The 21,939-nt window shown below is 60.9% G+C and overlaps 2 protein-coding genes across 3 annotated transcripts; both read left to right on the forward strand.

Annotated features, from left to right (window-relative positions):
* Nucleotides 1-1,616: 1,616 nt before the first annotated feature.
* On the forward strand, nt 1,617-10,342 carry TM6SF2 (transmembrane 6 superfamily member 2). 2 transcript variants are annotated; one of them, XM_086862336.1, is made up of 10 exons: nt 1,617-1,742; nt 3,233-3,339; nt 3,669-3,766; nt 5,101-5,204; nt 5,505-5,587; nt 6,346-6,470; nt 6,556-6,657; nt 7,238-7,330; nt 7,416-7,535; nt 10,057-10,342. In XM_086862336.1, the coding sequence occupies exons 1-10, from the start codon at nt 1,666-1,668 to the stop codon at nt 10,264-10,266; spliced, it is 1,119 nt and encodes a 372-aa protein (XP_086718462.1). In that variant the 5' UTR covers nt 1,617-1,665; the 3' UTR covers nt 10,267-10,342. The 2 variants fall into 2 exon arrangements, with proteins under 2 accessions (XP_086718462.1, XP_086718463.1); XM_086862337.1 differs by having other exon boundaries at nt 3,302-3,339.
* Nucleotides 10,343-11,808: 1,466 nt separating this feature from the next.
* On the forward strand, nt 11,809-21,722 carry HAPLN4 (hyaluronan and proteoglycan link protein 4). Its single transcript, XM_086862973.1, has 6 exons — nt 11,809-11,991; nt 13,110-13,218; nt 14,383-14,589; nt 16,841-16,996; nt 19,923-20,225; nt 20,881-21,722. Exons 2-6 carry the CDS (start codon nt 13,110-13,112, stop codon nt 21,210-21,212), a joined length of 1,107 nt encoding a protein of 368 aa, XP_086719099.1. The 5' UTR covers nt 11,809-11,991; the 3' UTR covers nt 21,213-21,722.
* Nucleotides 21,723-21,939: the final 217 nt, after the last annotated feature.

Consider the following 21,939-nt stretch of genomic DNA (forward strand, 5'->3'; position numbering starts at 1 on the left):
ATGCGGGAAAAGGCGGGGCTGGAGCTGAGGATCCTCGGGAATTTTTCCATTCCTCGGGAATTTTTTCAGCCCATTCCCAAGCCTGGGAATTCCGCGTTTCCTTCAATCCTTCCCGAAAATCTGGGATAAAAGTTTGGGAATTCCGAGTTCCCGGGGAGATGTGGGACCCTGGAGCGGCCGTTCCCGGTTCCTCCCGAAAATCTGGGATAAAAGTTTGGGAATTCCGAGTTCCCAGCGGGATGTGGGACCCTGGAGCGGCCTCTCCCGCTCCTTCCCGAAAATCCTGGATCGAGGCTCGGCTTTGATCCTTTCCCGGATCTGAGGAGCCGCGGCTGAACTGGGAAAGTGGGAAAAGCCTCGTCCCTCCCATTCCCGAATTCCCAAAGCTCCTTGGAGCGGTTGGATCCTTCAGGAAGCGCTCGGGGAGCCTCGGCCCGAGCCACGAGCGTCCAGCCCCGTCCTTTTCCCGGGATCCATCCCAGATCCCAGTCCTGGATCCCAGCCCCGGATCCCAGTCCTGGATCCCAGCCCCGGATCCCAGCCCCGGATCCCAGCCCCGGATCCCAGCCCCAGATCCCAGTCCCGGATCCCAGCCCCGGATCCCAGCCCCGGATCCCAGTCCCGGATCCCAGATCCCAGTCCCGGATCCCGGTCCCGGATCCCAGCCCCGGATCCCAGATCCCAGCCCCGGATCCCAGTCCCGGATCCCAGTCCTGGATCCCGGTCCCGGATCCCAGTCCTTTTCCTGGGATCCATCCCAGATCCCAGCCCCGGATCCTAGCCCCAGATCCCAGTCCTGGATCCCAGATCCCAGCCCCGTATCCCAGTCCCGGATCCCAGCCCCGGATCCCAGTCCCGGATCCCAGTCCCGGATCCCAGTTCTTTTCCCGGGATCCCAGTCCTTTTCCCGGGATCCCAGTCCCGGATCCCGGTCCCGGATCCCAGTCCTGGATCCCAGTCCCGGATCCCGGTCCTTTTCCCAGGATCCCAGTCCTGGGTCCTGGATCCCAGTCCCGGATCCCAGTCCCGGATCCCAGTCCTGGGTCCTGGATCCCAGTCCCGTATCCCAGTCCCGTATCCCAGTCCCGGATCCCAGTCCCGGATCCCAGTCCCGGATCCCGGTCCCAGATCCCAGTCCCGGATCCCGGTCCCAGATCCCAGTCCCGGATCCCGGTCCCGGATCCCGGTCCCGGATCCCGGTCCCTTTCCCAGGATCCCGGTCCCGGATCCCGGTCCTTTTCCCGGGATCCCAGTCCCGGATCCCAGTCCCGGATCCCGGTCCTTTTCCCGGGATCCCGGTCCTCCCCCATCGTTCTCCCCATCCTTCCTTATTCTCAGGATTCCTTTCCTCCCTTCCAGGCCCGCTCCGTCCCTGCCCGTGTCCCGGGGCTGTCCCGGTTCTGTCCCGGGTCTCTCCCGGTCTATACCGGTCTATCCGGGTCTATCCCCGCCTCTATCCCGGGCTGTCCCCGCTGTCGCGGTGCCCCTGTGGCTTTAAGGGCGCAGCCGGGGCAGTCCCGGTCCAAAGTCCGCGGGGCCGGTTCCGGTGCGGCGGGGCCGGTTCCGGTGCGGCGGGGCCGGTTCGGTGCGGCGGGGCCGGTTCGGGAGCGGCGGGGCCGGTTCCGGTTCGGCGGGCCCGGTTCCGGTTCGGCGGGCCCGGTTCCGATGCAGTTCCCCGCGGGCCCGGCCGGCCTGGCCGCCCCCCTGCTCGCCCTGCCCGCGGCAGCGGCCCTGAGCGCCGGGTGAGAGCGGGAACACCGGGAATACCGGGAACACCGGGAATGCCGGGAACACCGGGAACGCCGGGAATGGGAACACCGGGAACACCGGGAATACCGGGAACACCGGGAACACCGGGAATGGGAACACCGGGAACACCGGGAACACCGGGAATGGGAACACCGGGAACACCGGGAACACCGGGAACACCGGGAACACCGGGAATGGGAACACCGGGAACACCGGGAATACCGGGAACACCGGGAATACCGGGAATGGGAACACCGGGAACACCGGGAATGCCGGGAACACCGGGAATACCGGGAATACCGGGAACGGGAACACCGGGAACACCGGGAACGCCGGGAATGGGAACACCGGGAACACCGGGAACACCGGGAACACCGGGAATGGGAACACCGGGAATACCGGGAACACCGGGAACACCGGGAACACCGGGAACACCGGGAATGGGAACACCGGGAATACCGGGAACACCGGGAATACCGGGAACGGGAACACCGGGAATACCGGGAATGGGAACACCGGGAATACCGGGAATGGGAACACCGGGAACACCGGGAACACCGGGAACACCGGGAATGGGAACACCGGGAATGCCGGGAACACCGGGAATGGGAACACCGGGAATACCGGGAATGGGAACCGGGAACGGGGACAGGGAATGGGGGAGAGCGGGAATGGGAACACCGGGAATGGGAACACCGGGAATGGGAACACAGGGAATGGAGGAGAGACCGGGAATGGGGAACAGGAACCGGGAGAGAGCCCCGGGAATGGGACAGACCCGGATCCTTTGGGATCCACCGCATTCCCAATCCCTGCTGGGACCCCGCCCTGCTTTTGGGATTCCCCTCTGGGATTCCCCTCTGGGATTCCCCTTTGGGATTCCCCCTCTGGGATTCCCCTCTGGGATTCCCCTTTGGGATTCCCCCTCTGGGATTCCCCTTTGGGATTCCCCCTCTGGGATTCCCCTCTGGGATTCCCCCTCTGGGATTCCCCCTTTGGGATTCCCCTCTGGGATTCCCCTTTGGGATTCCCCTTTGGGATTCCCCTCTGGGATTCCCCTCTGGGATTCCCCCTCTGGGATTCCCCTTTGGGATTTCCCTTTGGGATTCCCCCTTTGGGATTCCCCTTTGGGATTCCCCCTCTGGGATTCCCCTTTGGGATTCCCCTCTGGGATTCCCCCTCTGGGATTCCCCCTCTGGGATTCCCCCTTTGGGATTCCCCCTCTGGGATTCCCCCTTTGGGATTCCCCTCTGGGATTCCCCCTTTGGGATTCCCCCTTTGGGATTCCCCTTTGGGATTCCCCTTTGGGATTCCCCCTCTGGGATTCCCCTCTGGGATTCCCCTTTGGGATTCCCCTCTGGGATTTCCCTTTGGGATTCCCGTGGGATCTGTGCTGGGTGCGGGGTCTGATCCCAATCCCAAGAACAGCAGAGTTTATGGGAACGGGGCCGTGCCCGGTGCTGGAGCGTTCCCGATCCCACAGCGGCTCCCCGGGCCCGGCCCTGATCCTGATCCTGATCCTGATCCCGATCCTGCTGCTCCTCATCCTCAGCGGCTCCATCGGCCTCTGCCAGGACCCGCTGTACTGCGGTGAGAGCCGGGGGTGTGGGGTGAGGGGTGTGGGGTTTGGGGGCCCACACGGAGCAGGGGTGTGGGGTGAGGGGTGAGGGGTGTGGGGTGTGGGGTTTGGGGTGTGGGATGTGGGGTGAGGGGTTTGGGGTGTGGGGTGAGGGGTGTGGGGTGTGGGGTTTGGGATCTGGGGTTTGGGGTGTGGGGTGTGGGATCTGGGGTGTGGGGTTTGGGGTTTGGGGTTTGGGGTTTGGGGTTTGGGGTTTGGGGTTTGGGGGCCCACACGGAGCAGGGGTGTGGGGTTTGGGGTTTGGGGTTTGGGGGCCCACACGGAGCCCCACACCCCGCAGTGCTGCTGCTGTTCTCCTTCGTGTCGGCCGTGGATCTGCTCATCGCGCTGGAGGAGGACGGGATCATCTCGGGCTTCACCGAGCTCTACGTGCGGGAGGTGCCCCACAGACCCCACAGACACCCCATAACCCCCACAGACCCCACAGACACCCCATAACCCCCACAGACACCCCACAGACACCCCATAACCCCCACAGACACCCCATAACCCCCACAGACCCCACAGACACCCCACAGACACCCCATAACCCCCACAGACCCCACAGACCCCACAGACCCCACAGACACCCCATAACCCCCACAGACACCCCATAACCCCAGTCTCCATCCCCGGTATCCCCATTCCCGGTGTGACCCCTTATCCCCACCCCCACTGTCCCCACGGGTGTCCCCTCCCTTTGTCCCCTCCCCCGGTGTGACCCCTCCCCCTATTCCCGGTGTCCCCATCCCCGGTGTGACCGGCTGTCCCCTCCCGTGTCCCCGGTGTGACCGGCTGCCCCCTCCCGTGTCCCTGGTGTGACCGGCTGTCCCCTCCCGGTGTCCCCGGTGTGACCGGCTGTCCCCTCCCGTGTCCCTGGTGTGACCGGCTGTCCCCTCCCGGTGTCCCCGGTGTGACCGGCTGTCCCCTCCCGTGTCCCTGGTGTGACCGGCTGTCCCCTCCCGGTGTCCCCGGTGTGACCGGCTGTCCCCTCCCGTGTCCCTGGTGTGACCGGCTGTCCCCTCCCGGTGTCCCCGGTGTGACCGGCTGTCCCCTCCCGGTGTAATCGGTGTCCCCGGTGTGACGGGGGTCCTGTCCCGCTGTCCCCGGTGTCCCTCCCCGGTGTAACCGGCTGTCCCCTCCCGTGTCCCGCTGTCCCCTCCCGTGTCCCCTCCCGTGTCCCTCCGTCCCCTCCCGTGTCCCGCTGTCCCCATCCCGGTGTAACCGGCTGTACCCTCCCGTGTCTCTCTGTCCCCTCCCGTGTCCCGCTGTCCCCTCCCGTGTCCCGTGTCCCCTCCCGTGTCCCGTGTCCCCTCCCCGGTGTAACCGGCTGTACCCTCCCGTGTCTCTCTGTCCCCTCCCGTGTCCCGCTGTCCCCTTCCGTGTCCCGTGTCCCCATCCCGGTGTAACCGGCTGTCCCCTCCCGTGTCCCCTCCCGTGTCCCGTGTTCCTCTGTCCCCTCCCGTGTCCCTCTGTCCCCTCCCGTGTCCCGTGTCCCCTCCCGTGTCCCTCTGTCCCCTCCCGTGTCCCGTGTCCCCTCCCGTGTCCCCTCCCGTGTCCCGTGTCCCTCTGTCCCCTCCCGTGTCCCCTCCCGTGTCCCCTCCCGTGTCCCGTGTCCCGTGTCCCGTGTCCCTCTGTCCCCTCCCGTGTCCCCTCCCGTGTCCCCTCCCGTGTCCCTCTGTCCCCTCCCGTGTCCCTCTGTCCCCTCCCGTGTCTCCTCCCGTGTCCCGCAGGCCGACCCCCAGCTCCGCACGGCTCACGGGCTCCTCACGTGTTACTGGGACGGTACCGTGCACTACGGGCTGGGCCTGGCCATGGCCGCGGCCATCGGAACCGGGTGCGGGACCCCCGGGACCCCCGGGATGGGGGCGGGAGAATCCCGGATTTCCTGAGGAGGGGGCTCAGGGGCTGGGGAATCCCGGATTTCCTGAGGAGGGGGCTCAGGGGCTGGGGAATCCCGGATTTCCCCAAAGGGGGGGGCTCGGGATGGAGCTCGGGAATCCCGGATTTCCCGAGGAGGGGTCTCAGGGATGATCCCGGACAGGTGGAAAATCCCGGTTGATTTTGGGGAGGGGGCTCAGGGGTGATCCCGAGCGGGTGGAAAGCCCCGGCTGATTTTGGGGAGGGGTCCCCGCAGGAGGAACTACCGGGGCCTGGGGCTCTTCTGGCTCGGCTCGCTGCTGATGAGCGCCGTGGTTTTCCTGCTCGGGAACCTGATCGGTAACGGGGGAGCACCGGGAAGCGGCGGGGAGGAGGAGGAGGAGGAGGAGGAGGAGGAGGAGGAGGAGGAGGAGGAGGAGGAGGAGGAGGAGGAGGAGGAGGAAGAAAAGGAGGAAGAGGAGGAGGATAAAGACCCAGAGGAGGAGGAGGAAGAGGAGGAAAATGAGAAGGAGAAAGGGGAGAAGGAGGAGGTGAAAGTAAAGGAGGAAGAGGAGGAAGAGGAAGAAAAGGAGGAAGAGGAGAAAGATAAGGAGACAGGAGAGGAGGAAAAGGAGGAGGAGGAGGAGAAGGAGGAGGAGGAGGAGGAGGAGGAGGAGGAGGAGGAGAAGGAGAAAGGGGAGGAAGAGGAGGAAGGGGAAGAAAAGGAGGAAGAGGAGAAGGATAAGGAGACAGGAGAGGAGGGAAAGGAGGAGGAGGAGGAGAAGGAGGAGGAGGAGGAGGAGGAGGAGGAGGAGGAGGAGAAGGAGAAAGGGGAGGAAGAGGAGGAAGGGGAAGAAAAGGAGGAAGAGGAGAAGGATAAGGAGACAGGAGAGGAGGGAAAGGAGGAGGAGGGAAAGGAGGAGGAGGAAGAGAAGGAAAATGAGGAAGAAAAGGAGGAGGAGGAGAAGGAGGAGGTGAAAGTAAAGGAGGAAGAGGAGGAAGAGGAAGAGGAGGAAGAGGAGAAGGATAAGGAGACAGGAGAGCAGGAAAAGGAGGAGGAGGAGGAGGGAAAGGAGGAGGAGGAAGGCTCCGTGCCCACCCCGCGCTCTCTCCCGCAGGGAAATACAGCCCCGAGCTGAGCCCGTCCTTCCTCTTCAGCCTGCCCTACCTCCTCCTCCTCACCTGGGCCGGGCTCCGGCTGTTCCGGCAGCCGCGGCCGCTGCCCAACCTCAGCCCCGAGCAGGTGAGGCCGGCCTGGGGGGGTTTGGGGCGGCCAGGGCTGGACCAGGGGGTGCGGACCCCCAAAAATCCCCAATTCCCCGTCCCAGATCGCGGAGGAGCAGCGCAAACCCCTCTACCAGCGACCCCAGGACCTGCTCCTCATCCTCATCCTCATCCTCACCGCTGCCTTCACCTTCTTCAGGGGGATGGTGAGCGCTGGGGGGACTCGGGGGGTCCTGGAGGGGCTCGGGGGGTCCTGGAGGGGCTCGGGGGGTTCTGGAGGGGCTCGAGGGACTCTTGGAGGGGCTTTGGGGAGTCCTGGGGGGTCTCAGGTGGTGCTCGAGGGGCTCAGGGGGCTCTTGGAGGGGTTTTGGGGTGGGCTGAGGGGTCTCGAGGGTCCCGGGAAGGGTTTTGGGGGTCCCGAGGAAGGATTTTGGGGTCCCGGGGAGGGTTTCGAGGGTAGCGGGGAGGATCTCGGGGGTCTCGGAGAGCGTTTTGGGGATCCCGGGGAGGATCTCGGGGGTCCTGGGGAAGGTTTTGAGGGTCCTGGGGAGGGATTTGGGGGTCCCAGGGAGGGTCTTGGGGCTCCCGAGGAGGGATTTGGGGATCCTGGAGGGTGTCGGGAGTCCCGGGGAGGGTGTCGGGGGTCCCGAGGAGGGATTTGGGGGGTCCCAGGGAGGGTCTTGGGGGTCCCGAGGAGGGATTTGGGGGTCCCGGAGGGTTTCGGGGGTCCCGAGGAGGGATTTGGGGGTCCCAGGGAGGGTCCCCTGCCCTCTCCCACCCCCGCAGGTGGTCCTGGACTGCCCGGCCGATTCCTGTTTCGACTACACCTACCTGCACGAGCCCTACCTGCGCGACCCCGTGGGCTACCCCAAAGTGCAGGTGCGGGGAGGGGAGGGGTCGCAGCCCCCCCGGGGGCCCCCCGAGAGCCAGCGGGGGGTCTCAGACCGGCTGTCCCCCTCCTCAGATGCTGATCTACCTGTTCTACCTGCTGCCCTTCCTCATCCTCGCCATCTACGGGCTGGCGCTGCCCGCCTGCTCCTGGCTGCCCGACTGGAGCCTCGTGGTGGCCGGGGCCGTGGCGCAGGTGGGGCCGGAAAACCCGAAATCCCGGGATTTGGGGGGAATTCCCAGCAGGAAAACCCGAAATCCCGGGATTTGGGAGGAATTCCCAGCCGGAAAACCCGAAATCCCGGGATTTGAGGGAAAAAAATCCCAAACGGGTGGCTTTAAAATCCCGGGATTTGGGGGGAATTCCCAACCGGAAAACCCGAAATCCCGGGATTTGGGGGGAATTCCTAACCGGAAAACCCGAAATCCCGGGATTTGGGGGGAATTCCCAACCGGAAAACCCGAAATCCCGGGATTTGGGAGGAATTCCCAGCCGGAAAACCCGAAATCCCGGGATTTGGGGGGAATTCCCAGCAGGAAAACCCGAAATCCCGGGATTTGGGGGGAATTCCTAACCGGAAAACCCGAAATCCCGGGATTTGGGAGGAATTCCCAGCCGGAAAACCCGAAATCCCGGGATTTGAGGGGGAGAATCCAAGCGGGTGGCTCTAAAATCCCGGGATTTGGGGGGAATTCCCAGCAGGAAAACCCGAAATCCCGGGATTTGGGAGGAATTCCCAGCAGGAAAACCCGAAATCCCGGGATTTGGGAGGAATTCCCAGCCGGAAAACCCGAAATCCCGGGATTTGGGAGGAATTCCCAGCAGGAAAACCCGAAATCCCGGGATTTGGGAGGAATTCCCAGCAGGAAAACCCGAAATCCCGGGATTTGGGGGGAATTCCCAACCGGAAAACCCGAAATCCCGGGATTTGGGAGGAATTCCCAGCAGGAAAACCCGAAATCCCGGGATTTGGGGGGAATTCCCAGCCGGAAAACCCGAAATTCCCAGCAGGAAAACCCGAAATCCCGGGATTTGGGGGACAGATCCGGATTTGGGGGACAGATCCGGATTTGGGGGGCAGATCCCGGGATTTGGGAGACAGATCCGGATTTGGGGGACAGATCCCGGGATTTGGGGGGCAGATCCCGGGATTTGGGGGGCAGATCCCGGGATTTGGGGGGCAGATCCAGGGATTTGGGGGGCAGATCGGATTTGGGGGACAGATCGGATTTGGGGGGCAGATCCGGATTTGGGGGGCAGATCGGATTTGGGGGACAGATCCCGGGATTTGGGGGACAGATCGGATTTGGGGGACAGATCCCGGGATTTGGGGGACAGATCGGATTTGGGGGACAGATCCCGGGATTTGGGGGGCAGATCCGGATTTGGGGGACAGATCGGATTTGGGGGACAGATCGGATTTGGGGGGCAGATCCCGGGATTTGGGGGGCAGATCCCAGGATTTGGGGGGCAGATCCCGGGATTTGGGGGGCAGATCCCGGGATTTGGGGGGCAGATCGGATTTGGGGGGCAGAGCCGAGGCCAAGTGGAGCAGCCCGGCTGGCGGATAATTGCTTCAGCCTCGGTGGATTTGGACAGAAGCCGGCATCAGTGGGACACGAACAGGAATTAGGGAGACGCGGGGCTACAGACGGGATGGGCTGGAGCCAAAAACCCCTTTGGGGCCGGGGTTTGCACCTTTTAGGGCCGGGGTTTGCACCTTTTAGGGCCGGGGTTTGCACCTTTTAGGGCCGGGGTTTGTGCCCTTTGGGGTCGGGGTTTTAGGTCCGGAGTTTTGCTCCCTTTGGGACCAGGGTTTGGCACCTTTTAGGGGCAGGGTTTTGCAACCTTTGGGGTGGGGGATTTTCACCTTTTAGGAGCACTGCACCCTTTGGGCTCGGGGTTTTAGGTCCGGGATTTTGCCCCCTTTGGGTTCGGTGTTTTAGGTCGGGGTTTTAGGTCGGGATTTTTCCCCTTTGGGTTCGGTGTTTTAGCTCCGGTGTTTCAGGTCGGGATTTTTCCCCTTTGGGTTCGGTGTTTTAGCTCCGGTGTTTTAGGTCGGGATTTTGCCCCCTTTGGGCTCGGTGTTTTATGTCGGGGTTTTAGGTCGGGATTTTTCCCCTTTGGGCTCGGGGTTTTAGGTCGGGATTTTGCCCCCTTTGGGCTCGGTGTTTTAGGTCGGGGTTTTAGGTCGGGATTTTTCCCCTTTGGGGTCGGGGTTTTAGGTCGGGATTTTGCCCCCTTTGGGCTCGGTGTTTTAGGTCGGGGTTTTAGGTCGGGATTTTTCCCCTTTGGGGTCGGGGTTTTAGGTCGGGTTTTTCCCCCTTTGGGCTCGGTGTTTTAGGTCGGGGTTTTAGGTCGGGATTTTTCCCCTTTGGGCTCGGGGTTTTAGGTCGGGTTTTTCCCCCTTTGGGCTCGGGGTTTTAGGTCGGGGTTTTAGGTCGGGATTTTTCCCCTTTGGGGTCGGGGTTTTAGGTCGGGTTTTTCCCCCTTTGGGCTCGGTGTTTTAGGTCGGTGTTTTAGGTCGGGTTTTTCCCCCTTTGGGCTCGGGGTTTTATGTCGGGGTTTTAGGTCGGGATTTTCCCCCTTTGGGCTCGGTGTTTTAGGTCGGGGTTTTATGTCGGGGTTTTAGGTCGGGTTTTTCCCCCTTTGGGCTCGGGGTTTTATGTCGGGGTTTTGGGGCCGCTGAGCCCGCGGGCCGTGCCGGTGTCCGCAGGCTCAGTTCGCACACGTGGGCTCCTCGCTGCACCCCCGCACGCCGTTCCCGTACCAGACCCCCGAGGATGTCGTGTGGAGTTTCCTGCTCTCCAACGCCCTGTACGCGCTGGGCCCGCAGCTCCTGGCGCTGCGCTGCCTGCGCTCCCCGGCCTTCTTCCTCCTCCTCCCCGCTGCCCCCGCCACGGCCCGCCACAAGAAATACCTGTGACATGTCCTGCTGTCCCCTCTGGGCTGCTGTCACCACCCCGGGGCTGCTGTCACCACCCCGGGACCTGCTGTCACCACCCCGGGACCTGCTGTCACCACCCCGGGGCTGCTGTCACCACCCCGGCAGATCCCGCCCGGTGCCTCTCGCTCCGCTCCACGCTCTGTCCCCAGAGGTGTCCAGGGGTGTCCCCAGAGATGTCCAGAGGTGTCCAGGGGTGTCCCCAGAGATGTCCAGAGGTGTCCAGGGGTGTCCCCAGAGATGTCCAGAGGTGTCCAGGGGTGTCCCCAGAGATGTCCAGGGGTGTCCAGGGGTGTCCCCAGAGATGTCCAGAGGTGTCCAGGGGTGCCCCCAGAGGTGTCCCCAGGGGTGTCCCCAGGGGTGTCCCCAGCGATGTCCCCAGAAGTGTCCCCGGAGATGTCCCCAGAGGTGTCCCCAGAGGTGTCCCCAGAGGTGTCCCCAGGGATGTCTTCAGAGGTGTCCCCAGGGGTGTCCCCAGAGGTGTCCCCAGGGGTGTCCCCAGGGATGTCTTCAGAGGTGTCCCCAGAGGTGTCCAGGGGTGTCCCCAGGGATGTCTTCAGAGGTGTCCCCAGGGGTGTCCCCAGGGTGTCCCCAGGGATGTCTTCAGAGGTGTCCCCAGGGTGTCCCCAGGGTGTCCCCAGGGGTGTCCCCAGGGATGTCTTCAGAGGTGTCCCCAGGGGTGTCCCCAGGGTGTCCCCAGGGATGTCTTCAGAGGTGTCCCCAGCGATGTCCCCAGAGGTGTCCCCAGAGGTGTCCCCAGGGTGTCCCCAGGAGTGTCCCCAGAGGTGTCCCCAGAGGTGTCCCCAGAGGTGTCCCCAGAGGTGTCCAGGGGTGTCCCCAGAGGTGTCCCCAGGGGTGTCCCCAGGGATGTCTTCAGAGGTGTCCCCAGGGTGTCCCCAGGGTGTCCCCAGGGGTGTCCCCAGGGATGCTCCGCTCCCCCAAAAGCTGTGGGGACCCCGGGATGCTCCGCGGGGACATCGCTGCAGCCCCGGCCCTGCCCTGGTGGCGCTGCTGGGGGGGCTCAGGAGCCGCGGTCCCTCCCGGGGGTCCCGCTGGGTCCCGGGGGTCCCGGTCCCGGCTCGGGGGTGGTGACAGCGCCAGGGGCACAAAATAAAGGAGCCCAGGTTCGCCCCGAGCCCGCGTCCCCGCTGTGCCCAGCGAGGTCCCCCCGTGACACCGGGATTGTCCCCGCAGCACCCCCGGGCACTTTGGGGGGCAGGGGGCGGCGGGGCCGGGGGTCCCTGTGGGTACCGGGGTGTCCGCGGGGGGCTGGGGGTGCAGGAGAGGCTGCGGGTGGGCTCGGGGTGCGGGAGAATTTGGGGGGTGGGCACGCGTGGGGGGGTTGGTACCGGGGATTTTGGGGTGGGCACAGCCGCCCTTGCGGGGATTTACCGGACCCGACCCGGCCCGGGGGTCCCGGGGGGCTCCGGGGGACACCGGGGGACACCGGGGGACACCGGGGGACACCGGGCGGGCCGGTGACCTTGGCGAGGAGCCGGCCCTGCGCAGCGCCGGGAGCCGGGGCAGGGCCGGGCCGAGCTCCCGGTGTCGCCCCCTGCGCGGAGCCGCACCGGCGGTACCGGAGGAGGCACCGGAGGAGGCACCGGAGGAGGCACCGGAGGAGGTACCGGAGGAGGTACCGGAGGAGGTACCGGAGGAGGTACCGGCGGCACCCGCGCGCTCCCGCGGGCCGGCACCGGGCACACGGTGAGTGCGGGGCTGCGGCCGCCGCTCCCTCCGCTGCGGGGCACCGGGACGGGACCCCCGGCACCGGGAGGGACGCGGCGGGCGGGGGTCGCTGGTTTTGAGGGGCAAGATCGGGGCTCCCCCCGCGCTGCGCTGTCCCCGCCCGGGCACCGGAGTCCCGCAGCCCCGGGGCTGCCGCCGCAGTGTCCCGCACTGCAACACCGCACCGGGCCCGCCGAGCGCCGCCACCGCCGCAGCCGCTGCCCCGAGCGCTCCCGGGACCCCCGCGGGGCTGCCCCGCTCCTCCCGCCCCCGCAGCGCGCACCGGCATGTCCGGGGGGCTTCCCGCTCCCCCCGCCCCCACCGGGCACCGCGACCCCCGGGGTGGGGAGGGGGCCGCTCCATCCGCCCCCGGACCGGGCACCGGGGCTGCCCTGCTCGCTCTTACCGGGCCTTGGCACCGCGACCCCCGGGGGGCTCCCACCGCCCCCTGCCCCCGGATCCGCCACCGCGACCCCCGGGGGGCTCCCACCGCCCCCTGCCCCCGGATCCATCACCGCGACCCCCGGGGGGCTCCCACCGCCCCCTGCCCCCGGATCCGCCACCGCGACCCCCGGGGGGCTCCCACCGCCCCCTGCCCCCGGAACCGCCACCGCGACCCCCGGGGGGGGGTTGACCCTCTCCCCCTGCCCCGGGGAGGGGCAGCCAGAGCCGGGCTGGCATTTGGGGCACCCCAAGAGCGGGGGCTCAGCACCGCAGCCCCCCGAGGAAGGGGGGGCTCCTCCCCGCGCCCTCCCCGCTCCGTCCTTGGGGAGGGGGCGCGGCCCGGGGGGGTCTCGGGGAGGGGTCTCTGCCCGCTCCGTTCCCATCAGCTCAGCTTCCAGGGGTGCCATAAATACCCCGGGAGCCGCGGCCGCCATGGAATCCTCATCCCGCCTGGGAGCGAGCGGGACACGCCGAGCTCCGAGCCGGGGGTCCCTGCGGGGCTGGGGAGGGGGAGCAGCGACCCCCCCCCAGCCCCGGGCACGGCGGGGGCGACAGCGAGGGCCGGCACCCCTCGGGCTGGGCACCCCTGGGGGGGCAGAGCGGGGGTCCCGCGGGGGGTTCGGGGGTGCTGAGGGCGCTCTGTGACCCCCCAGATGCGTCCCCAAATCCCCTGGGCCGCTGGCCCCGCCGCGCTGCTGCTCCTCGGAGCCCTGCTCGCCCCCGAGGCGCTGCCCAGCAGGAAGAAGGTGGTCCATGTGATGGGTGAGTGGGGTCGGGACCCCCGGCACGGGTTTGGGATTGCGGGATCCGCTTTGGCTTTTGGGGTGTCGGGTTTAGAGCCCCTCAAAGCTCTGCTGTGCTCCCCCTGCCCGCCCTGGGATTGTCCCGAGCGCTCCTTGGGGTTTGCAAAAAAAAAAAGGGGGGGATTGCACCCAAATTCTGTCCCCGAGCCCCCATCCTGCCTTGCACCTTAAATTCCGCCGGTATCGCCAGCCCGCCTTGCCCAGAAAGAGGAGAATTCTCCCCAAAGTGCGTCCCCACATCCCCATCCTCCTTTACCCCCCAAGAAGGGGAACACAACCCAAAAGATGCTCCCGCATCCCCGCCCTGCCGTAACCCCGAAAGTTGGGAATCCCCCCAGGAGCATCCTCACATCCGCATCCTTCCCTTGCCCCCAAAACCCGGGAATTGCCCCCAAAGCGCCTCCCCACATTCCCACCCCGCTTCCTCCGCCCCCTCCCCCGTGCGGCCCGGCCCGGTGGCCGGTCCCGCTCGGTGCCTGACCCGGTTCCGGTCCCGCCGGTCCCGCTCGGTGCCTGACCCGGTTCCGGTCCCGCCGGTCCCGCTCGGTGCCTGACCCGGTTCCGGTCCCGCTCGGTGCCTGACCCGGTTCCGGTCCCGCTCCGTACCTGTCCCGCCGATCCCGCTCGGTCCCTGACCCGGTTCCGGTCCCGCCGGTCCCGCTCGGTGCCTGACCCGGTTCCGGTCCCGCCGGTCCCGCTCGGTGCCTGACCCGGTTCCGGTCCCGCCGGTCCCGCTCGGTACCTGACGCGGTTCCGGTCCCGCTCCGTACCTGTCCCGCCGGTCCCTCTTGGTGCCTGACCCGGTTCCGGTTCCGATCCCACTCGGTGCCTGTCCCTCCTGTCCCGCTCGGTGCCTGACACGGTTCCGGTCCCGCTCGGTGCCGGTCCCGCAGAGGGTCCCACTCGGTACCTGACGCGGTTCCGGTCCCTCCTGTCCCTCTCGACGCCTGACCCGGTTCCGGTCCCTCTCAGTGCCTGACCCGGTTCCGGTCCCGCTCGGTGCCGGTTCCGCTCCGTGCCTGACAGGGTTCCGGTCCCGCTCGGTGCCGGTCCCTCCGGTCCCACTCGGTACCTGACGCGGTTCCGGTCCCTCTCCATGCCTGACCCGGTTCCCACCCCACAGAGGGTGACAGCGGTACCGTGGTGGTCCAAACCGCCCCGGGCAAGGTGGTGACGCACCGCGGCGGCACCATCATCCTCCCCTGCCGGTACCACTACGACGTGACCGCTCACGACCCGGCCCAGATCCGCCTCAAGTGGACCAAGGTCACCGAACCCATGGCCTTCGTGGACGTGTTCGTGGCCCTGGGCAAGGCCCGGAGGGCGTTCGGTGTGTTGGAGATACATTTTATATCCTTGGCTTTTCGCAAATATTGAAATGAATGTTATGTGTGCGAGAATGAGGAGTTTTTGTTGTGTTAATAGAGTTTTCTTTATTTCTGTTATGGATGAAATTTAGAAATAGTGATGCCGCTATAATACTTCTACTCTATTCTATTCTGTTCTGTTCTATTCTATTCTATTCTATTCTATTCTATTCTATTCTATTCTATTCTATCATATTCTATTCTATTCTATTCTATTCTATTCTATTCTATTCTGTTCTGTTCTGTTCTATTCTATTCTATTCTATTCTATTCTGTTCTATTCTATTCTATTCTATTCTATTCTATTCTATTCTATTCTATTCCATTCCATTCTATTCTATTCTATTCTATTCTATTCTATTCTATTCTATTCTATTCTATTCTATTCTATTCTATTCTGTTCTGTTCTATTCTATTCTATTCTATTCTATTCTATTCTATTCTATTCTATTCTGTTCTGTTCTATTCTATTCTATTCTGTTCTATTCTATTCTATTCTATCATATTCTATTCTATTCTATCATATTCTATTCTATTCTATCATATTCTATCATATTCTATTCTATTCTATTCTATTCTATTCTATTCTATTCTATTCTATTCTATTCTATTCTATTCTATTCTAGTATACAATATTATACAATACTATACAATATTATATATTATATTATATTATATTATATTATATTATATTATATTAATTATATTATATCATATTATATCATATTATATCATATTATATCATATTATATCATATCATATCATATCATATTATATCATATCATATCATATCATATCATATCATATCATATCATATTACCTATAATATACATAGGTTAGGCTATGGAATATTATTAAAATAAAAACTGCTTTTGTTTGTATAACCCAAAGGCTGAGGGGGAAAAAAAAATAATCTATATCTATATCTATATCTATATCTATATCTATATCTATATCTATATCTATATCTATATCTATATATCTATATCTATATATCTATATATATATATATATAAATAGCTAGAGAACTCCTGCATTTGTAAATTATCTGATCCAGATTAATGAATCCAGATGAGTGATCAGAACTCTGGGGCAGGAATTTATTCAATTTCTGGTATCAGGGAATGCAAATCTCGATAGGTCTAAGAAGATTGATCTATTGGGAAGGGGGCAAGAGAAAAACTAAACAGAAGAACCCCAAAAATCCTAAAAAGAATGTTTGAATATGGATGAGAATTTATGGATTTGAATGAGAATTTATGGATATGGATGAGAATTTATGGATTTGAATGAGAATTTATGGATTTGAATGAGAATTTATGGATACTAAACAGAAGAACCCCAAAAATCTTAAGAAGAATGTCTGAATATGTAGGAGAATTTATGGATTTGAATGAGAATTTATGGATTTGAATGAGAATTTATGAATTTGAATGAGAATTCATGAATTTGAATGAGAATTTATGGATTTGTAGCAGAATTCTGTTTTTAAATGACAATCCTTTATTAGTAAGCTGAACGCACAAACACCCGCCCGTATCTATATACTTCATTTTAATTTTCTCTCCTAATTATCTTTATAATTAACCTTTTAAATTCTATAAAAATTATGTGAACCTCGTTTTTCACAGTTGATCTATTGGGAAGGGGACAAGAGAAAAACTAAACAGAAGAACCCCAAAAATCCTAAAAAGAATGTTTGAATATGGATGAGAATTTATGGATATGGATGAGAATTTATGGATACTAAACAGAAGAACCCCAAAAATCTTAAGAAGAATGCCTGAATATGTAGGAGAATGTCTGAATATGTAGGAGAATTTATGGATTTGAATGAGAATTTATGGATTTGAATGAGAATTTATGGATTTGAATGAGAATTTATGGATTTGAATGAGAATTTATGGATTTGAATGAGAATTTGTGGATACTAAACAGAAGAACCCCAAAAATCTTAAAAAGAATGTCTGAATATGAAAGAGAATTTATGGATATGGATGAGAATTTATGGATTTGAATGAGAATTCATGAATTTGAATGAGAATTTATGGATTTGTAGCAGAATTCTGTTTTTAAATGACAATCCCTTATTAGTAAGCTGAACGCACAAACACCCGCCCGTATCTATATACTTCATTTTCATTTTCTCTCCTAATTATCTTTACAATTAACCTTTAAAACTCTACAAAAACGGCGTGAACCGGTTTTTTCCAGGTGCCTACCGGGGGCGCACGGCCCTGCAGGAGGACGGGGCGGGCGACGCGAGCCTCATCATCCGCAATGTCACCCTGCAGGACTACGGGCGCTACGAGTGCGAGGTGACCAACGAGCTGGAGGATGACACCGGCGTGGTCAAACTGGACCTGGAAGGTGATTCCGGATCTTCCCGGGACCGGAGAGCTCCGGGGATTTCTGCGGAATGGGGTTTTGGGGGGTTTTGGGTGGGCGGTGGAAGTGAGGGGGGTGAGGGATTGGGAAGAGGGATGGGGATGTGGGTGGGGTGGTGGGGAAATGAATTTTTAGGGGTTCGGGAGGTGGGAGAAGGGGGAAAAGATTTTTTAGGGTGTCAGTTTTGGGATCGGAAAGGGCGGAAAAAGCTTTTTTAGGGGATCAGGAGGTGCGGTTTTGGGATGGGAAAGGAGGAAAAATGCATTTTTAGGGGTTCGGGAATGCAGTTTTGGGATGGGAAAGGGGGGAAAAAGCTTTTTTAGGGGATCAGGAGGTGCGGTTTTGGGATGGGAAAGGGGGGGAAAGATGCTTTTTTAGGGGTTCGGGAGGTGGGAGAGGGGGGAAAAGATTTTTTAGGGAGTCACAGGATGCAGTTTGGGCATGGGAAAGGAGGAAAAATGAATTTTTAGGGGTTCGGGAAGTGGGAGAAGGGGGAAAAAGATTTTTTAGGGGGTCAGTTTTGGGATGGGAAAGGGTGGAAAAAGCTTTTTTAGGGGTTCGGAAATGCAGTTTTGGGATGGGAAAGGCAGAAAAAGCTTTTTTGGGGGTTCAGAAATGCGGTTTTGGGATGGGAAAGGGGGGAAAGGATTTTTTAGGGGTTCGGGAAGTGGGAGAAAGAGAAAAAGCTTTTTTAGGGGGTCAGTTTTGGGATGGGAAAGGAGGAAAAAGCTTTTTTAGGGGTTCGGGAATGCAGTTTTGGGATGGGAAAGGGGGGAAAAAGCTTTTTTGGGGGTTCAGAAATGCGGTTTTGGGATGGGAAAGGGGGGAAAGGATTTTTTAGGGGTTCGGGAGGTGGGAGAAAGGGAAAAAGATTTTTTAGGGGGTCAGTTTTGGGATGGGAAAGGAGGAAAAAGCTTTTTTAGGGGTTCGGGAGGTGGGAGAAGGGGGAAAAGATTTTTTAGGGGGTCAGTTTTGGGATGGGAAAGGAGGAAAAAGCTTTTTTAGGGGATCAGGAGGTGCGGTTTTGGGATGGGAAAGGGGGGGAAAGGATTTTTTAGGGGTTCGGGAAGTGGGAGAAAGAGAAAAAGATTTTTTAGGGGGTCAGTTTTGGGATGGGAAAGGGGGGGAAAGATGCTTTTTTAGGGGTTCGGGAGGTGGGAGAGGGGGAAAAGATTTTTTAGGGGGTCAGTTTTGGGATGGGAAAGGAGGAAAAATGCATTTTTAGGGGTTCGGGAAGTGGGAGAAGGGGGGAAAAGATTTTTTAGGGGGTCAGTTTTGAGATGGGAAAGGGCGGAAAAAGCTTTTTTAGAGGTTCGGGAATGCAGTTTTGGGATAGGAAAGGGGGGAAAAAGCTTTTTTGGGGGTTCAGAAATGCGGTTTTGGGATGGGAAAGGGGGGAAAAAGCTTTTTTGGGGGTTCAGGGGGTGCGGTTTTGGGATGGGAAAGGGGGGAAAAAGCTTTTTTGGGGGTTCAGGGGGTGCGGTTTTGGGATGGGAAAGGGGGGGAAAGGATTTTTTAGGGGTTCGGGAGGTGGGACAGGGGGGAAATGCTTTTTTAGGGGTTCGGGGGTGGTAGAGAGGGAAAAAGCTTCTTTAGAGGGTCAGGGGATGCAGTTTGAGGACGGAAAAGGGAAAAATACTTTTTTAGGGGTTCGGGAATGCAGTTTTGGGATGGAAAAGGGGGGAAATGCTTTTTTAGGGGTTCAGGGGGTGCGGTTTGGGGGTGGCACGGAAAGCACCGGGCACAGGGGTGTGGCAACTCCGGGATTTTGGGAAAAGGGGAAATCTTGTTTTTTTTAGGGGTTCAGGGACGCATTTTGAGGGTGGGAAAGGGGAAAAGCGCATTTTTGGAAGCTCGGAGGGCGCAGTTTGGGGGCGCCAGGACTTGGCTGGACCCCGCAGGGGCACCAGCGATGCTCCCAAATCCCAGAGCAGAATCTCCTGGAGTTCTCTCCCATCCCAAAAAACCCCTGAATGTCCCAAAACTGCGCAGAGGGACGATGAGTGGGGTTTTCCAGGCAATTCTCCCAACCAGAATTCCCATTTTCCCCCGCCCTCGAGCGAAATCTCCTGGAGTTTGGGGTTCTCTGCCACCCCAAAAGCCCCAGATCTCCCCAAAACCTCTCACTGAGGGACAAAGATTTTCCAGGCGATTCTCCCAACCAGAATTCCCATTTTCCCAGATCCCAGAGCACAATCTCTTGGCGATTTTGCCTCCCCCACCACCCCAAAACCTCCCCAGATCTCCCCAAACCCCTCCCGGAACCACCAGGAGCGCGATTCTCCCCACCCCAAACCTCTCCAGCCGCCCCCTCCAGAACCTCTCCCCGGGCTCCAAACCCACCCCAAACCTCTCGGAACCACCAGGAGCGTGATTCTCCCCACCCCAACTCTCCAGCCGCCCCCTCCAGAACCTCTCACCGAGCTCCAAACCCACCCCAAACCTCCCTCCGAGCCCTCCAGAACCTCTCCCCGGGCTCCAAACCCACCCCAAACCTCTTGGAACCACCAGGAGCGTGATTCTCCCCACCCCAACTCCACAGCCGCCCTCTCCCCGGGCTCCAAACCCACCCCAAACCTCCCGGAACCACCAGGAGCACGATTCTCCCCACCCCAAACCTCTCCAGCCGCCCCCTCCAGAACCTCTCACCGGGCTCCAAACCCACCCCAAACCTCCCTCCGAGCCCTCCAGAACCTCTCACCGGGCTCCAAACCCACCCCAAACCTCCCTCCGAGCCCTCCAGAACCTCTCACCGGGCTCCAAACCCACCCCAAACCTCCCTCCGAGCCCTCCAGAACCTCTCACCGAGCTCCAAACCCACCCCAAACCTCCCTCCGAGCCCTCCAGAACCTCTCACCGAGCTCCAAACCCACCCCAAACCTCCCTCCGAGCCCTCCTCCCTCCCCAGGGGTGATTTTCCCGTACCACCCTCGCCTGGGCCGCTACACCCTGAACTTCCACGAGGCTCAGCGGGCGTGCCAGGAGCAGGACGGGATCCTGGCGTCCCACGATCAGCTGCACCAGGCCTGGCTGGAGGGGCTGGACTGGTGCAACGCGGGCTGGCTGGAGGACGGCTCGGTGCAGTACCCGATCTCCCGGCCCCGCGAGCACTGCGGCCGCAAGGACACCCCCGGCGGGGTCCGCAACTACGGCTACCGGCACAAGGAGAGCGAGCGCTACGACGCCTTCTGCTTCACCTCCAACCTCAATGGTCAGGGGGAAACTGAGGCACGGGGGATTGGGGGGGATTTGGGGTGGAATCAGCGCCTTCTGCTTCACCTCCAACCTCAACGGTCAGGGGGAAACTGAGGCACGGGGGATTGGGGGGGTTTGGGGGGTTTGGGGTGGAATCAGCGCCTTCTGCTTCGCTTCCAACCTCAACGGTCAGGGGGAAACTGAGGCACGGGGGATTGGGGGGGTTTGGGGTGGAATCAGCGCCTTCTGCTTCACCTCCAACCTCAACGGTCAGGGGGAAACTGAGGCACGGGGAGGGTTTGAGGTGGAATCGATGTTTTCTGCTTCACCTCCAACCTCAATGGTCAGGGGGAAACTGAGGCACGGGGGGGTTGGGGGTGGAATCAGTGCCTTCTGCTTCACCTCCAATCTCAATGGTCAGGGGGAAACTGAGGCACGGGGAGGGTTTGGGATGGAATCGACGCCTTCTGCTTCACCTCCAACCTCAACGGTCAGGGGGAAACTGAGGCACGGGAGGGTTGGAGGGGATTTGGGGTGGAATCGACGTTTTCTGCTTCACCTCCGACCTCAACCCTCAGCGGGAAACTGAGGCACGGAGGCGTGCAGAGCCCATTCCGCCTCTCAGAGACCAAACCCACTCCCCCCACCCCTTTCCCCCCCTCCCATCCCAGGCAAAGTTTACTTCCTGAAGACCTTCCGCAAGCTCAGCTACCCGGAGGCCGTCCAGGCGTGCAAGAACAACGGCGCGGCCGTGGCCAAGGTGGGCCAGCTGTACGCGGCCTGGAAGATCCAGCTGCTGGACCGCTGCGAGGCCGGCTGGCTGGAGGACGGCAGCATCCGCTACCCCATCGTCAACCCCCGAGCCCGCTGCGGCGGCCGCGAGCCCGGCGTGCGCAACCTCGGCTTCCCCGACAAGAAATACAAGCTCTTCGGGGTGTACTGCTTCAAAAAAGCCGGGGAGGCTCCTCCGGGGGAGCCCGCGGGGCGCCCCGAACGCGTGTGAGGCTGGGAGAGGTCGGCAGCACCCCCGGGATCGCTGCCACCCCCAGCCCGAGCGGTGCCGGGGAGCTGCGGGCAGCTCGGGATGGAGAGAGCCGGCGGTGCCGCTCGGGGACACTGAGGCAGCGGGAGAGGTTTGGGGAGCCCGGCCGGTGCGGGGCCGGCTCCTCGCAGCTCTCGCTTCTCCACGCGCCTGTTTGCATGCGCTAAAGAGCCGCAGAGCCCCCGCCCTCCTCATCCTCACGCTGTCCCCGCGGCCGGGAGGTGCCGCAGGTCCCCCCCCTCACCCGCCCCAAAATCCCCCCCGAGGCGCTGGGCGAGGTTTGGGGGGCGGCGGGGTGGGCTCGGTGCCTCGGCAGCTCCCCCGGGGCAGCTCCTGCGCGCTTGGCTTGGCCGGGGCCGGGGCGAGGAGGGGCCGGGGGGCGGCGGGCGCTGCGCCCACCCGGCGGGCACCGGCCGCAGGCTTTGGCAGCCCCGGACGTAGATGAAATAAAAGCTTCGGCCGCTTTGGAGAGCTGAGCGCGGCTCCGCTGCGTCCTTGGGGCGGGGGGCTCGGTGCCCTTTGGCGGCGGCGCCCGGAGCTTCCCCGGAGCTTGGATTTGTCGGGATTGGATCCAAGGACCCGCCGGAGCCACCCCGGGGTGTCACAGAGCCCGCAGAGACCGGGGGACACCGCGGGGGTGGCAGGACAGGGACGGGGACCCCGGGGTGGGGAGGGGTCACCTTTAGTG

Source organism: Cyanistes caeruleus, chromosome 25 (assembly GCF_971803275.1).
Source record: "Cyanistes caeruleus chromosome 25, bCyaCae1.hap1.1, whole genome shotgun sequence".
In the NCBI taxonomy this organism is placed as follows: Eukaryota; Metazoa; Chordata; class Aves; order Passeriformes; family Paridae; genus Cyanistes; species Cyanistes caeruleus.

Bases quoted from the DNA above. Each gene is read 5' to 3' on its own strand.
- TM6SF2 (XM_086862336.1), top strand. From the start codon at position 1,666: ATGCAGTTCCCCGCGGGCCCGGCCGGCCTGGCCGCCCCCCTGCTCGCC. The intron at 1,743-3,232 runs GTGAGAGCGGGA...CCGATCCCACAG, and splicing joins GCAGCGGCCCTGAGCGCCGG to CGGCTCCCCGGGCCCGGCCC. The intron at 7,331-7,415 runs GTGCGGGGAGGG...CCCCCTCCTCAG, and splicing joins TGGGCTACCCCAAAGTGCAG to ATGCTGATCTACCTGTTCTA.
- HAPLN4 (XM_086862973.1), top strand. From the start codon at position 13,110: ATGCGTCCCCAAATCCCCTGGGCCGCTGGCCCCGCCGCGCTGCTGCTC. The intron at 13,219-14,382 runs GTGAGTGGGGTC...CCCACCCCACAG, and splicing joins GAAGGTGGTCCATGTGATGG to AGGGTGACAGCGGTACCGTG. The intron at 14,590-16,840 runs GTGTGTTGGAGA...GGTTTTTTCCAG, and splicing joins CAAGGCCCGGAGGGCGTTCG to GTGCCTACCGGGGGCGCACG.